The following is a 15,155-nucleotide window of genomic DNA, read 5'->3' as shown; positions in this document are numbered from 1 at the left end:
AATGGAACTTTTTTCCTTTACAGGGCCATGCTATGATAGTGGAAGTTTATCCAAAGTGATGGATCCTGAGGAGGAGACCTGACTTCTGTGCAGCACTTGCACTGGGCAATGCCATTTCAATGCATTACTAAGTGACACCTGTAGTTCCTAGTTCCTCTTAGGAAAACATCTGTGGCCTTCTGTTAAGTACTTTGCTATTAAGCCTTGCCAACGTTCTGACGTTTTTCAATAATCATAGCTTACTGCTCTTTCAGGGATTTCTGAGTTACCCCAATATCACACAAATACATTTAAACAGTTGTTTTTGAATCTCTGTTGTCATTATAAGACTAAAGTAGTGGTTACAGTTTGTGAAAGAGGTTAGCTAAGATTTGGAATCATCTGTGTAACATTTGCAAATTATACTTCTTCCTATCTGTGTCCTAAAGATAAGTATTTTCTCTAAAATACAAACCAATGTGCCTCAATTAACTAATTATGGAAAATAGTTCATTATCTAAATATCACTAAAAAACTTTGAAAGTAAATGTTGAGATATATAAATACCATGTTGGTCAACCTCAATAAAGTAGAGAAGTATTGGAGAACTCTTTGCCTTATTTTTATTAAGGAGAGAAAGTGGTTCTCTTGGCTTAGAGGTGGATTTTGCCTTTAATATCTCATTTGTAATTTATAACTTTTGGTAAGCCATAAAGGAATAAGAGTGTTCTGCTTTAAAATAATACCTTCCCCAATTGCTTGATAGGAGTAAATTTATCTCATTGTTTGGAGGTGCTTCTGTTTGCTAGAATTTAAATCAAGTATAAAGAAGTTTTTTATTTTGATCAACTACTATTAGCCCCTTTCATATTTTTGACATCCACACTTTACTAAATAACATATAGACTAGTGCTTTGAAAAGAAGCAAAAGGCCTACTAGTGGCCATTTAAATGTTGCTTAGGTCTGTGACAGTTACTGGTGGTCATAATCAGCCTATAGTTCATGCATATCAGGCACAGGACCTATGCTAACCTCTTTTTTTTTTTTTTTTTTTTTAATATTTATTTTTTAGTTCTCAGCGGACACAACATCTTTGTTTGTATGTGGTGCTGAGGATCGAACCCGGGCCGCACGCATGCCAGGCGAGCGCGCTACCGCTTGAGCCACATCCCCAGCCCTATGCTAACCTCTTAAAAAGATATTTGAGTGCTCACTTTGGTAGCACGTATACTAAACTGGAACATTACACAGAAGATTAGCATGGCCTGTTTTGTTTGTTTATTTACTTACTTTGCAGAACTGGGGATCAAACCCAGAGCATCATGTATGTTAGGCAAGTGCTCTACTATTGAGCTATATCCCAATCCGTTTTTTGCTTTTTATTTTTATTTTTTGAAAACAGGGTCTCAGGCTGGCTTTGGACTTATAGTCCTTCTGCTTCAGCTTCCTGAGTAGCTGAAGTAACAGGCATATGCTATAATGGTTGGCTTGAAATATAAACTTTTATTATTCTTCATAGAATGCAATGTAGTGGAGAGACAAGCCACAGTGGGCAAAGAGGTAGATGCTTCTTACAAAGGATCCAGAATATAAAGAATTACTACAGAGCAAGAATAAAGACAATGTAGTAGAAAAATGGACAGAAGATAGTAGCAGACATTTTTTCTTTTAGAAAATGATAACATGAAAAGTTGAATTATTAGTAATAAACATGAAAAGTTGCTTATTAGTAATAAAGAAAAAATCAAGGTCGTAATGAGATATACTTTTATACTCACCAGACTGGCAAAAATATAACAAGACAGAATTGGTGAAGAGATGGAAAAGTAGGAACTTTTATACACAGTTGATGAAAATATAAATTGGTGCTGAGCATCATGGTGCACACCTGTAATCCCAGTGAGGCTGAGGCAGGAAGATCGCAAGTTCAAAGCCAGCCTCAGCAATTTATCGAGGCCCTAAGTAACTTAATGAGACCCTCTCAAATTTTTAAAAAATTTTAAAAAGGGGCTGGGAATGTGACTCAGTAGTTAAGTATCCCTAGGTTCAATCCCCAATTAAAAAAAAAAGGAAAGAAAGCATAATCTTGGAAAAATATTGAATACCCATATTCACAGCCACATTATTCACAAGAGCCAAAAGGTGGAAGCAATCCAAATGTCTGTGGACAGATAAATGGATAAACAAAATATGACGTATAGCCATAATGGAATACTATGCAGGTTAAAACTCATGGTAATCTTGCATGAACCTCAAGTACATTATGAAATAGGCCAGTCACAAAAAGACAATTACTGTATAATTCCACTTATATAAGGTTTCTAAAGTAGATTCATAGAGACAGAAAGTACAATGGTGGTTGCCAGTCACTGAGGGGTGGGGAGAATGTGGGGAGTTGCTGTTGCATGGATATAAAATTTTAGTTTTGAAAAATGAAAATAGTCCTAGGGATTGGTTTAAGAACAATGAGAATGTATTTTACTGAACTGTAAACTTTAAAATATTTTAAAAATTTCCACAATTTTAAAGTTTTTTAAAAAAGTAAAGGAAGACAATTCAGAATTGAGGTTGCTTGTGGGTTGGGGGGCATTGGAACTGGATTTGATGAGAACACCCAGCCAGCTTCACTGTATTGGTAAATTTCTAGCAAAAGTTGTCTTGTAGGTTCATCCAATTTTATATATTATTTTAAGGCATTCTGCCCAATTAATTTATTAACTTGACTGCTTCTAATGATCATCCTTTTTTTTTTAATGAATATGACTGTTATTATTTTTTTTTTAAGAGAGAGAGAGAGAGAGAGAGAGAATTTTTTAATATTTATTTTTTAGTTATCGGCGGACACAACATCTTTGTTGGTATATGGTGCTAAGGATCTAACCCGGGCCGCACGCATGCCAGGCAAGCGCGCTACTGCTTGAGCCACATCTCCAGCCCATCATTTCACTATGTGTATATATATTAAAGCATGTTCTGTACCTTAAGTCTATAAAAGATGTTAACTATAAAAAAATTCAAACAATATAGAGAGTAGGAAGAAAAAGAAAAAACAAGTAGAGAGGTCCACTGTTAATATTTTGATATCTCCTTTTCAATGCATGCGTATATGGATCGTAATCGCATAGTATAATGCTGCCCTGGAACCCTTTTGTTTACTTAGCTATATAGCCTAAACATTTTTTCCATATCAGCAGATGTAGCTCTACATCATTTCTAGTGACCACATAGCATTTCTGCATATGGGTCTATCCTAATTTATTTTACAAATGCCTCTTTTTTGAGGAGGCAAACCCTCTGGAATGCACAGCCTTTGCACAGTTACCTGTTCTCTTGTTCACTAATCTCTTTAAGCCATCTTAGAAATTGAATTGCTGCTAAATGTTTTGTTTTCTTAAATTTGTCTCTAGACCCTTCTTTTATGGTCTTTTTTGGTTTTTGTTTTGTTTTGTTATGTTTTTTAGTGTCATTTCATTTACCAGTTCTGAACATAAATTTTTGCCAGCAGAGTATGTGCAATCACTTTGGGAAGGAAAAATGAGAACACATCTTTCTAAAGAAGCACACTCAGGAAAGGGGTCTCTGCTGCTTCTAAAGGGAAAAAGTGGCTGGGCACAGTAGTGCATACCTGTAATCCCTGTGACTTGGGAGGCTGAGGTAGGAGATTGCAAGTTCGAGGCCAACTTCAGCAATTTAGAGAGGTCCCAAGCAATTTAGTGAGACCCTATCTCAAAACAAAAAATAAAAAAGGGGTGGAAATGTTGCTCAGTGGTAAAGCACCCCTGGGTTCAATCCCTAGTACTCAAATAAAGGGAACAAATGTATTTGAATTTGTAACCAAAAATACTTTTATAATTTTAAAAATGAGGAGCCAGGCATGGTGGCTTATACTTGTAAGCCTAGCAGCCATGTCTGTATTGCAAGGCAGGGCCTTGCCTGTCTCGGTAGCTCCAGCCTCCCAAAGGGAGCAAGTAAGAGGCTTGCAACATCATAAGGGCCCTAGTAAGTTAGTATCTTCTATTCAAAAGCATGATTATACCTATTTATAGAAATAGTTGGGCCAGTTTATTCATAATTAAAATATGCACACAAATCATTAAGATAGAGTATTTATAAGAAAAATATTTTTAATGGCATGGATAGTATATCTTTTTATTTTAACAGGAAATATTCCTACCACATTTTTGAAAAATATCCATATTCATACACTGTAAAATTAGAGCAGACTAGTGATTTATCAGAATTTTTTCCATGTATCTAATTTAGATTTTTTTCCAGAAGCCTGTTATCTTCTTATGAATTTAATAAGTTAATTCAGTCAGATGTCTTGGGGTCCTGAGAGCTTCTCTTATATCTGGTTCTCTATATCTAGTCTTAGCTTGAATGTCAGTATTTGTAATCTTTTCTCCTTAAGTCTTGTCAGTCGGTGGTACTTTTCCCTCCTCTTAAAAATGAAATCTTTCAAATATGCTTCTATCAGAGCTTACTTGTTACATGCATATGTCCCTGAAATTTATATTTTACATTAATGTTTTTTAAAGGTTAAAGAAAGGGGCCATTTAACTTCACCTTTTCCTAGACCTTAAAAAAACAAACAAAATTCTGTGCTGCTTCTTTAGTGTTTGGAAGATCAGCAGTTCCTGTCAATCAGTCATTCTTTCTTCATGACTATCAAAGAAATAATCAAAAAATAAATCAGTGCAAGTTAAATCCATTTTTATCCATTATATCTGTAACATGTCCTGTTGGTTAGTTAAAAGCTGGTGGAGACAGTTTTACTTGCAATTATTTTGAATTTTGACATCATGATTATTTTTGCAAGCTTTTTTATTAGGTCACTAGGTGGCTTTAGCTAGTTTTTCATGCTATTTTTGCTTGGATGCCTTGGGTGAGAAGGTGAGCTATAAGAGAAATGAGTGTGACTAAGGGAAATCAAAGCCTGCTTTTCCCAAGGTCTGAGCTTAAAGGGGAGGGGTTCAGAGTATTGGGTCAGGGCCCATTTGGTGGATTCAGGCAAATACCATGAACTTTCTCACAGGAACCTGGGTCTACATGCAGTTACCCTAGAACATCTGCCCTGTCAAAGAGCTCATCCTAAAGTTGGAGCCTGGTGACAGGACACCTTGCCCAATCTCTGCAGCCTGCTTTCCCCTCTGGACATCAAGCCCACAATGGCATTTCCTTTAAGACAAGTGTGTTTCAGGATAATTTAAAATTTGACAGTGTGAAAAGGAACTTTCAGAGAGAACTGCGTCAGGGTTGGTTGATGCTGTGCCTTCTCTCTGAGGCCCATCTATGAATGGCCACCCTGTGGGGAGGAGCCTGCTTTCCACCCTTCAGGCTGGGGTAGGTCTAGGAAGAGGAGCCTGCTGTCCTGAACTTTGCTAGGAGGCCCTTTGCTAAACCCGTCTTCATTCCACGCTGCTCTTACTGCTCTGAATGAAACTCATTCTTACCTGGCATTTCACTTCTTTTGCTTTGTTCCAAGATGTAGGTTTCATTTATGGCCTAGGAAGAGATGGAAAAGCCCAGTTGCAGGGCAGTCATTATGATAGTCCCTGCTCTGAAGTCTCCATTTTGACATTCTCCTCCTGGCTGGGCTGCAGTGTGATCCCAGGAACTTTACTGACTGCTCCCTTGGTCCCGCGTGTACTGATTCTGTCTTTTCCATCATGGATCCATGTCATACTCAGGAAACTGGGAATCTGATTCTGACTGCTTGACTGGCCTGCTCCCTCCGTGACTGGAGAACTGGAACCTAAAACCTGCTCATTCGATTTTTATTTTTTTTATTTTGAGAAGGGTCTCACCTAGTCAGTGAGAGCCTCACTAAGTTGCTGAAGCTAGTCTCGAATTTGGAATCCTCATGCCTCAGCGTCCCACATGTCACTGGGATTACAGGCATGTGCCAGAGTGCCTGTCTTGAAACTTGCTCGTTCCAATAGCCATCCCCAGTCTTCTCCCTGCTGCCAGCTGTGCCCATCTCCTTTGGGAAGGCTATGGCTTTGAATTGAGCAACTCACCAGGGAGATAGTGGAATTTGGAGGTTGGTTACTGCTAAAGCGTTTGCGTAAAGCCTCTTGTACCTACAGGAGAGGTAAATACCCGTATTATGCCAGCCAAGTACTAGCTTTCTCTTCACAGCCAGTCATGAGGGGCGATAGCTGGGCACACTCACCTTCTTATCTGTGAGACAACCAAACAATAAGATGAAGACACCCTGTGAGGAGGGATGCGGGGATAAGCTAGTCAAGAAGAGGGAATCCACCCAAGTCAGTTCACTCCTATCTTCCTTCAGCCTCTGTCCCCTTGTCTAATCCACATCCTGAAGATTCCCATCTTGGTTTTCCTGCACCTTAGCACTGCTTAGTTCATGAGGTCCATTTCAGCTGCTTTTCTTATGGTTATAAAGGATATATGAAAAGATTAAGTGCTAACAATTGCCTGACTTCTCTAGCAAAATCAGATATTTTACAGATAAGAAAGCCATCACTCAGAGAGGTTATATTACTGGTCCAAAGTTGTCCAGCTACACAATGGAGGAACCGTGTTCTATACATAGCCTTCTTAAATTCCAAAACCTGTTTCTTCTGCTTTACCATGCCACTTCTATGAGAAGCAATTGGCTGTAACTTAAACCATCTAAAAGGGCAATAAAATGCAACTACCCTCAACCACCTACCTGGAAACTGTTGAGCGCAGTGAAGATGTAATGAGGGACTGTGGAGACTTCCTCTAGCAGAGTGGCCAAGCCCAACCCCCAAGTGAGGCCAAAGATGGGTGTGAGAATGAGCAGGGCTTTGATCACCCCCAGAAGAGCTTGTCGCTTCTCTACTGGGGGCCCCTCCGACAGCGAAGGTCTCAACAACTTCAGCACAGCTGTGGCTAGTACCAGCCCATTGACACCCACGATGGCCAGTACTGGCCCCACAAAGGTGTAGAATGCCCCTCCCTTTCCATCTAACCAGCATTTCCCCTCCCTCAGGTATTGCCCTTGAGGCAGGTAAAGACCTAAGGTGACACTTGCAAACACCAGAGGGCACAGGTAGCCAAGGATCACCATCAGGGAGAGAACTCGGTGCTTGGACAGCTGGTGGAAGACAAAAAGTAGCTGGTGGGCCAACACCAGGGCCTGTGCCAGCATCCAAAAAAGGGTGGCCAGGTAGAAAAAGTGAGTCAGGAAGGTAGTAGCCAGGCAGAGTGGGCTGAGGTAACCAGGGGGAAGGAATGAGACTCCCAGGAAGATGGTGTCCGCAGCCAGCAGGCAGATGACCATGTTGAGCAGGGCAGCATGGCGGAAGAAGGCGACTTTGTTCCGCACCACAACTCTCCACACCAGTCGGTACACGCCCAAGCACACAAGCAGTGCCAGTATAGAACTCCCCAAGCCCACCTGACTCAGCAGGTCCAGGACGGGATTTTCTGGAACAGTTTGTCGGGACATGAGGATGGAGAAGGCAGTGAGGTGCTGGCAAATGCACCAAGTAGCAGGGCTAGCAATGGCGGCATCTGCCCGGCACCCTTCACCTGACCAGCCCCCTTCACCCCCAAAGAGTTTGTGGTCCCAGAAAACACAGTGCAGAAAGTCATCGGTGTCCCCAAAGTCCATTATGACCTCTGCCTGGGTGAAAGCCTGGCCACCTGCTGTGATGGAGATGACGAGCACCAGACCATCAGTGGCATAGAAGGAGTCCCCCAGCCCTTGTCCATAGTTTGAGGGTAGAAGGTGATCCAGTTTCTGTAGTACCAGACTAGTAATACTGATGTTGGTTCCATTATGAACCAGAGGAGCCAGTGAGTGACTGGGAATCTCTGCCCACACCGGGGGCTGAGTGGGGAAGGAGATTCGGTACTGAGGAAGTGTGGGTTCGAAGAACTGACTCTGCAGCAGCACATTGGATGAGTTGAAGGAGAAGGGCTGATCCTCTGGGGACAGGCTGCGAACTAGAGTCTCCACAGCCAGCAAGAAGTGTGAACCCTCCGTGGGCTTCTGGACCTGGGCCTGGGTCCACAGAGAGCTGATGTTCATGTCTAGGATGTTGTCTGTGGTGGTCAGGAGATCCTGTGGCATCCAACAGAGAGGTGAACCTGATCTCCTAGAGCCCATACTGCTGAGGCAGTGGCACTGGAACATATGGACCCCACCCCTACCCTTCCTAGTCCAGGACAAGACCTAGGTTGGAGACAGAAGGGGACGAGAATGCAGGCCTGTGAAGGAGGCCTTGTGTGGGATGTGTGGGTGGTGTTCAGCCAACTACCTGGGCATTTTCAAGCATGTGTTCTCCTGACCCACTCCCAGCCCTCTGACACCTCTCCTTTCTTCTCCATCGCTTGGGCTACCCAGATCCTAAGAGGGCCCCTTTATAATTCCTTGACTCTTCTAATGCTGCAAAGCTAGGGGTGGCGGCCAGTGGCAGAAGGCACAATGTTTTGAAGTCAAGGGCCACATGCATGTCTGTGCACCCACATATGCTAGTGCTTCCAGACTTGAAGGATGTGTGATGTCACTGCCCTCGTTATTATTTTGGTTGCAGCTTATGGACTGTCAGCTGATGCCCCTGCTGAGAGCTAATGTAGATGGGGCCAGCAAAGCCAAGTGTGTTTGAGTGTCTCCAAGTAGGCATTGTGTGGGTGCTTCTGTGTGAGAGATTCATGGGTCTGTGTGTGTGTGTGTACGCCTCCGTACTCCTGTCTCACACCCCTCCCTGCCTTCAAGCCTCCCACATGTTCCCAGCATCAGGCCTTCTTCACACTCCATGACCTTGGAGATGATGTCCCAAAGGAAAGGAAGGGGAGTGGACACCTGGACTCCAGGTGTCTGTTGGACTCTAGTCTCTGCCTATGGTGAAAAGTCACCACCCTGCCATTGTGGCTCAGAGATCTCACCTCCAGGGCACTGCGATCAAGATGCATTCTGTCCTCTGCCACCACCTCAGACAGTGATTTCACGGTGCTCAGCAATGCTACTAAGTCAGAGGGTGAGCTTGCCACCCCCACCCGCCTTTGCAGCTGTGCCAGGATCTGTGGCACCTCCTCAGCAGGCCTGCCCTGGCCTGCCTGCAGCAACTGAGACAGACAGACAGTGGGAAAGGGGTGGCGGGATAATCCTCACAGGGCAGGGGCCACCTCCTCCTCCTGCCCAGCTCCTTGTCCCTCCATCTCCACACCCCATCCCAGGGGAGTAGGAGGCTGATGGGGCAGTAAGTGAGCAATGATTCGGATATTAGGGGACAGACAATTGATGGGACCGTGGTTCAAGAACATTATCCCACCCCTGGGCAGAGAGATGGCCCCTTGAGACCCCCTACCTACTTCCTGGCTCTGCTAGGTCTCCAGGTGAGAGAAGCTGAATAACCTGTGGGTGACCTCAGGAAAAGGATCCTAAAGCCAGGTCCTGAGGGAGGGGTGAGTCGTGGTTGGAGACACGTGCATAGCAGCTTTACCTTGGCTTTAATACACAAGGCCAGGATCCCCAAGTCTGTGCAGTCAGTCTGAACGGGCCCCCAGATGCCATCAGGCCTGCAGGGCCTCTTCACGACACCCATCTTATTCATGGGACATGGGGCCTCTGCCACGTGGCCAGCCTTGGTTACATTCCAGGCAACAACAGAGAAGTTCTCGGGGCAGGTAGTATCTCCATCTAAAGAATGATGATCAGAGGCCTTGGCAATCAGTCAAGCCTGAATTTTTTTTCTTGGACAGAAACTTGGGCAGGCTTTGAAGCCTGGCCCAGCTGGCCAGGGCTGAGAAGTGTCAAGGAAGAGGAAGAGGAAGTAGCTGAAGAGAAATTTTGCTTACCCTGGATGATGGTGACAGGGACAGGAAACCTGAGAGGATCCAGGTCCTGGCTCTGCAGGACACAAGTGTAGGTGGTGTCAGCGGCTGGGCAGCGCTGAATAGCCAGCACAAGACACTGAGAGCCTGAGGTGGTGAGTAAGGAGGCTGAGGCTGAGGAGATGAGAGAAGGGAGCCATTGCTGGCTGCAACGGGCCAGAACCCAGCAGGCCCAGACACACTCTTTTAGTCTTCTTAGTAATTTCAGAAGTAGGTGAAATAGGGAGGGAGAGTGGAGTGGCATGTGGGCATTGAACTACTGAGGGCAGAACTCAGGTTTTGCTGAAGGGTACTCTGGGGATCTCTAACTAGCTTCAGGGCTAGTTTCACAGTTTTCTCATTGGTATAATAGGTCTATTTCAAGAATTAAAAGAGATGGTGTGGATGAAGCATTTTGCAAAAAAAGTTATCTATACATGTGGTTGTGTTATATCAACGCAACTGGGATGGGGTGAAAACATTGTTGGATTTAGATCCCCAACTCTCAGCCTGAGCTACAGCCTGGAGGAGAGAAGCTGCCTGCTGTCACCCCTGATCCCAATAGCCATCCCCTTCCCCTACCTTGACTGCCCTCCTCAGGGCTCCAGGCAGCAGTGTAGGCCAGGTGTGTCCTGGGAATGCAGCAGCTCAGCTGGAAGCCAGAGGAGGTGGCACAGGAGATGGACAGCTTCTCTGGAATTCGAGCCACTTCTTTCTGCTGCAAAGGCACCTTCACCACCTGGCGCAGCTCCCACCTGAATCCCTGGGCCTCGAAGCAGCTCATGTACTCACCTGCAGACACATCTGGTGCATCTTGGGGTTCCCTTGGGCCCTCCTATGCCCCAGAATTTCTTTTGCTACCCCAAGCCACAGTCCAGGCCCACTTGATTGCTCCCCTCCTTTGCTCACCTCTCAGAGCTTAGCCCTAGCCAGAAAGGTCCTAGGATGACTCTTTTGGAAGGCACTCCCTGCCCCCAAAGAAGGATTTGTAGGAGGAAGAAGAGATTTGTAGAAGAGTCTCCTGACACTTTTTTCTTACCAGTGGCCATTAACTCTAAGGTGAGCCTCTTTTTCCACAGTACATGTCCTTCTTGTGCCACCCCCTGCCATTTAGCATCTGAACAATCATTGGTGTGTTCTCAGCTGGAAACCATATTTTCAGCATTCTCTCTATTATAAATTTCTTTTGCTAATAAAAGTGTTTTTTATGAAAAATAACTATATTTTCCAAAACAAACATAATTAGAAGAGTGACAATATTTCATATTTTTCTAAATCACATTAATGTCTTGCTAAAGGGAAGCCAGCTGCTTCTGCATGTGAGCTCTGTGATATCACTGCACCCCTGGGAGATGCCACTCCTGAGGGAGTGAAAAAGAGTCACCGACATCTTCCTACACTAGGACAACCATTGTGATTTGATAAACCCCTGAAAGGCTCCCAGAAATCCTAAGATCACATGGAAAGAACTGCCCATTTTTTAGAATTTTCCATGTTCTAGTGGGTCCCTTAGCATTTATTTTCCCTGAATAAATGAATGAAAAGACAAAAAGGATAAGGAAGAGGTGAAAAGAAAAGAAGGTACTGAAGAGTAGGAGAGTTAGGTGAAAGGAAAAAAAGAAAAAATGAGGAGGAAGAAGAAAAGGGAAAGAAAAAGAGAGATGAGGGCTACCTGCCCAATACTGGGACATGTGGCTGATGCTGAGGACAACCTGGCCCTGGCTGGAGGTCAGGGACACCTGTGTTCCTTTCTGCAGGAGGATGGGTGTGGGCTTCCCTGGGCGCCTCAAGAACCATGTCAGGTTAGTGGCCTCCTGGCTTATGCGGAGAGTCAGGTTCAGTGTGTCACCAGGCATCTGCAGATGGGAGTTCAGCCTCAGGTTCCCAGGCACTGCAGGGAGGCAGGAGACAGGAGAGCCCTGGAGGGTGACTCATGACCCTTTTGCAATTGCAGGATCATTCCTGGTCCATCTTCTAAGCCCATTCCTCTCCACAATCCCTCCCTGCCTATCATTTCTCTTGTCCCTGGATAGACATCTGAGTGTGGCTGCTGCAATTAAAGACCCTCCTGAAGCTGCTAGAGTCATTTCTTGGCCTGCTAGGCTAAAACGTAGGGTCACTCTAGCCCTTTCTTCCCTTGTCTCTGGGGCCCCGTTCGTTGGCCTCATATTCATGGTGGCTATCTTTTTTTTTTTTTTTTTTTGCCAACTCAGACAAGCAGCTGGACCTGGGCAAGCTGGCAGAAAATATAGGTTCAGAAAGTAGAACAGGGATTGCTAGGGACAGGGAAAGGGGAGGGTGAAGGTGGAAGACAGGTAGATGGACTTGACTGATTCATGATACATGCATATATGGAAATGTCACAGTAAATTCCATTAATCTTTATAATAAAGAAATATAGGTTCAGAGAAGAAAAATATACAGAAAGCATATTTTTATTTATGGCTATTAGTTTCTAAGTTCCCAACCTTCCTTACCAGGTGGCAGCAACTGGCAGTAGCCGGAGACAGGATGGCTGAAGACAAGACAGCCACAAGGCTGGTGGCTTTGGTGCTGGGGGTGGCAGAGAAGGTGATGGGAGCAGACACTGGCATTCCACTGGTACCCAGAGAGGCAAGAACAGTGGCTGTACCCTGTGTGGTTGACATTACACTCTGTAACAAAGAGAAGGGGAGTAAGAGGTGGGCAGGGAGAAAGCCAGGCAGCAGCCCCAGAATCCGCCTGACGCCTCAGAGGCTGTGCTGGACAAGGGCATCAGGGCATCAGGGCATCAGGGTGAGGTTGGTGATGTCTGGGCCTACCCTGTCTGCCCCTTAGGCCCTCCGCCCAAGTTAGAAGACAGGATTGTGAACAGAAGGAAGGGGTCTGTCTGGTGGGGCGGTAAAGAAGGAGCTAGGCTAGGGAGAAAGGTCAGGCAGCACCCAGGAAACAGGGAGGGGCTCAAGCATCTCAGGCCTGCTGTTGGTGGGAGGGGAGGCCTGGGAAGTCTGAGTTCCATTCATTCAGAGCTGCCTTCCAGCAACTGCCACCTGTCGTGAGGCTGAGGCCAATGAGAGTTTTCAGGGAAGAGGAAGCTGAGGCAGGGAGGAGAGTCAGGTTCCTGGAGAACATTGGTGGCCAGGTCTTGTCTGAAAATTCCAGATGCACATAGGCTGACACCAGGACCGATTCTACAGGAGACAGGAACAGTTGGAGAGCAGAGGCAGCAAGGCCCCAAGCCCCATTTTGCCTCCCATATCCATCTGGCCATTTCCAGGAACATGGAGCTAATTCCTCCCACCCCCTTGGCCTGTAGGATGGCAATGACCCCTGCCCTAGCCACAGTCCATTCAGATACATAGTTTCATGTCCATTCTCCCAGCAACCCTACTGCATAGACAAAGCTCCCAAAGATGCATGAGTTTCTAAGGACCTCGGGCCTAAACACATGATGTGGGGGGTTCTGACTGACTCACCCAGAGCCCATCCTCTCTCCCCTGCCCCTTCCTGTGTCCCCTCCCTGGTCTTTTCTTTCTACCTCCCTCCCTGCTCCCATTTTCTCCTTCCATTCCTCTTCTTGTTGTCCCTCTACTCACCCCCTGCTCCAATTTCTTGGTCCAGTTGCTGCCCAGATCCCCCAGCCTGACCCTGTTCCTGGAACAGAGGGGAGACCTCTGAGAAAAGTCTGAGCCCAGGTTCCTCCTGGGGCCACCTCAGGAGGGGGTCTGGCTAGCCTGTCCTCTCCAAAGCTCCTCCCCGTCTTCTTCTTCTTTGTAGATGGACACAATACCTTTATTTTATTTATATATTTTGTGTGGTGCCGCACACATGCTAGGCTAGTGCTCTGCCACTGAGCCACAACCCCAGCCCCCCACTCCCAAAGCTCTTCTTTTTGGTGGGAATCAAATGTACCCATCGGGAGGGGAAAGCAGTCTTCCAGTAAGGAATGCAGGGATCCAGCCCCAGGGACCCCACCAGAGCCTGTCGTCCCACCTGAAGCCAGGAACCAGGCACGCCCGGGAGTCAACATGCTTTGCTTAGCTCCTTCCTGAACTGACCTGGGCCCCTAGGCTAATTAAAATGTCTGGGACTAGAGCTGCAGCAGGAAGGCTGGGAGAGCTGGCAGGGGCCTAGGGATTTAGAGAATTTATTCTTTCCACAGGATTTGACCCAAGGATGAGGAAGAGGCAGCTCCTCCCTTAACCTCAGTTTCTCACAAATTAATTCATCAATTCCTTCCTCTCTTAAAATTGCATGTGCTTGGGGGCTGGGATTGTGGCTCAGCGGTAGAACGCTCGCCTAGCACAGGCGGGACCCGGGTTCGATCCTCAGCACCACATAAAAATAAAGGCATTGTGTTGTGTCCATCTACATCTAAAAAATAAATAAATAAATATTTTAAAAAAATTGCATGTGCTGGGGCTGGGGATGTGACTCGCCTGGCATGTGCAGGGTGCTGGGTTCGATCCTCAGCACCACATAAAATAAAATAAAGATGTGTCCACCGAAAACTAAAAAATAAATATTAAAAAATTCTCTCTCTCTCTTTAAAAAAAAAATTGCATGTGCATATGAATACTTACCTAAAACCAGGGGGATACACAGATATGGATATAGATAAGCTATAGTTAGATTTAGAATTGATCAAGACATAGATTTATATAGTGAAAGATACTGATATGGATTTAGGTTTGGAGATACAGTTTTAGAGAGATAGATATGGATATGTCAATATCTTGCTGGGGTAGTGGTGCATGCCTGTAATCCCAGCCATTCAGGAAGCGGAGGCAAGGGGCTCACAAGTTCAAAGCCAACCTCGGCAACTCAACGAGGCCCTATACAACTGAGACCCTGTCTCTAAATAAAATACAAAAAAGGGCTGAGGTTGTGGCTCAGTGGTTAAGCACCCCTGGGTTCAATCCCTGGTAACAAAAAATAATAATAATAAATATCAATATCTTGCTGGGAGAAAATAGATTGAAAAGGCTCTGCTGAGCTTCCTTGGATTTGCTCCATCCAGATCCCAAGTCTGGAAAGTTTCTCTTTCCTTTTCATTTTCAAATAGCCAGCATGACTGGAAAAGTCAATTGCGGCAGGTGTCGGAGCTCACAGGGCTCATGTAAAGAAACAACAATTATCCCCATACTTTGGACACTAGGACAAACACTTCTAGATCCCAGAACAAACCCTTTCCTTCACCAGTCCTTTCAGCCCTTACCTTGCTGTCTCTCACAACTCAGGCCTCTTTTGTGACCTCTGCAGACCTTCCCAGGGTCCCCACCCCAGTTTTACTTACAGACTGGAATGCTGGGGCAACCAGTGACCCCAGCAGGGCAAGAGGCATAACCAGGAGCAGCCAGGGGGCAGCTGGACAGGCCATGGCTCA

At 45.5% G+C, this 15,155-nt stretch overlaps 2 protein-coding genes and 1 long non-coding RNA gene across 3 annotated transcripts in view; 1 reads left to right on the top strand and 2 right to left on the bottom strand.

The window, feature by feature from the left end:
* The window catches only part of HADHB (hydroxyacyl-CoA dehydrogenase trifunctional multienzyme complex subunit beta), a 39,548-nt gene extending 38,961 nt beyond the window's left edge, over positions 1–587 (top strand). The window contains exon 16 of the mRNA XM_081264668.1: positions 24–587. Within this exon, the coding sequence (XP_081120794.1) occupies positions 24–59 (36 nt within the window). The 3' untranslated portion in view covers positions 60–587. The remainder of the gene's footprint in view (positions 1–23) is intronic.
* LOC308632517 lies at positions 347–2,718 on the bottom strand. Its single transcript, XR_014018548.1, has 2 exons — positions 1,168–2,718; positions 347–1,012 (listed from the first exon to the last, which is right to left on the bottom strand). It is a non-coding gene; the product is annotated as an uncharacterized lncRNA (long non-coding RNA).
* A 2,191-nt stretch (positions 2,719–4,909) lies between these two features.
* On the bottom strand, positions 4,910–14,950 carry ADGRF3 (adhesion G protein-coupled receptor F3). The gene is made up of 10 exons (XM_081263826.1): positions 12,820–14,950; positions 12,269–12,444; positions 11,463–11,709; positions 10,373–10,582; positions 9,776–9,919; positions 9,421–9,617; positions 8,864–9,043; positions 6,660–8,039; positions 6,156–6,197; positions 4,910–6,063 (listed from the first exon to the last, which is right to left on the bottom strand). Exons 1-10 carry the CDS (start codon positions 13,127–13,129, stop codon positions 5,842–5,844), a joined length of 3,108 nt encoding a protein of 1,035 aa, XP_081119952.1. The 5' UTR covers positions 13,130–14,950; the 3' UTR covers positions 4,910–5,841.
* Positions 14,951–15,155: the final 205 nt, after the last annotated feature.

Source organism: Spermophilus citellus (assembly GCF_964194105.1).
Source record: "Spermophilus citellus genome assembly, chromosome: 13".
Lineage (NCBI taxonomy): Eukaryota > Metazoa > Chordata > Mammalia > Rodentia > Sciuridae > Spermophilus > Spermophilus citellus.
This window is presented reverse-complemented; position numbering and strand designations above follow the sequence as displayed.

Coding starts and splice junctions, on each gene's coding strand:
- ADGRF3 (XM_081263826.1), bottom strand. CDS start 13,129: ATGTATCTGAATGGACTGTGGCTAGGGCAGGGGTCATTGCCATCCTAC. Junction 6,198..6,659: donor CTGCGCTCAACAGTTTCCAG/GTAGGTGGTTGA, acceptor CCCTCCTCACAG/GGTGTCTTCATCTTATTGTT. Junction 6,064..6,155: donor GTTGTCTCACAGATAAGAAG/GTGAGTGTGCCC, acceptor CCTCTCCTGTAG/GTACAAGAGGCTTTACGCAA.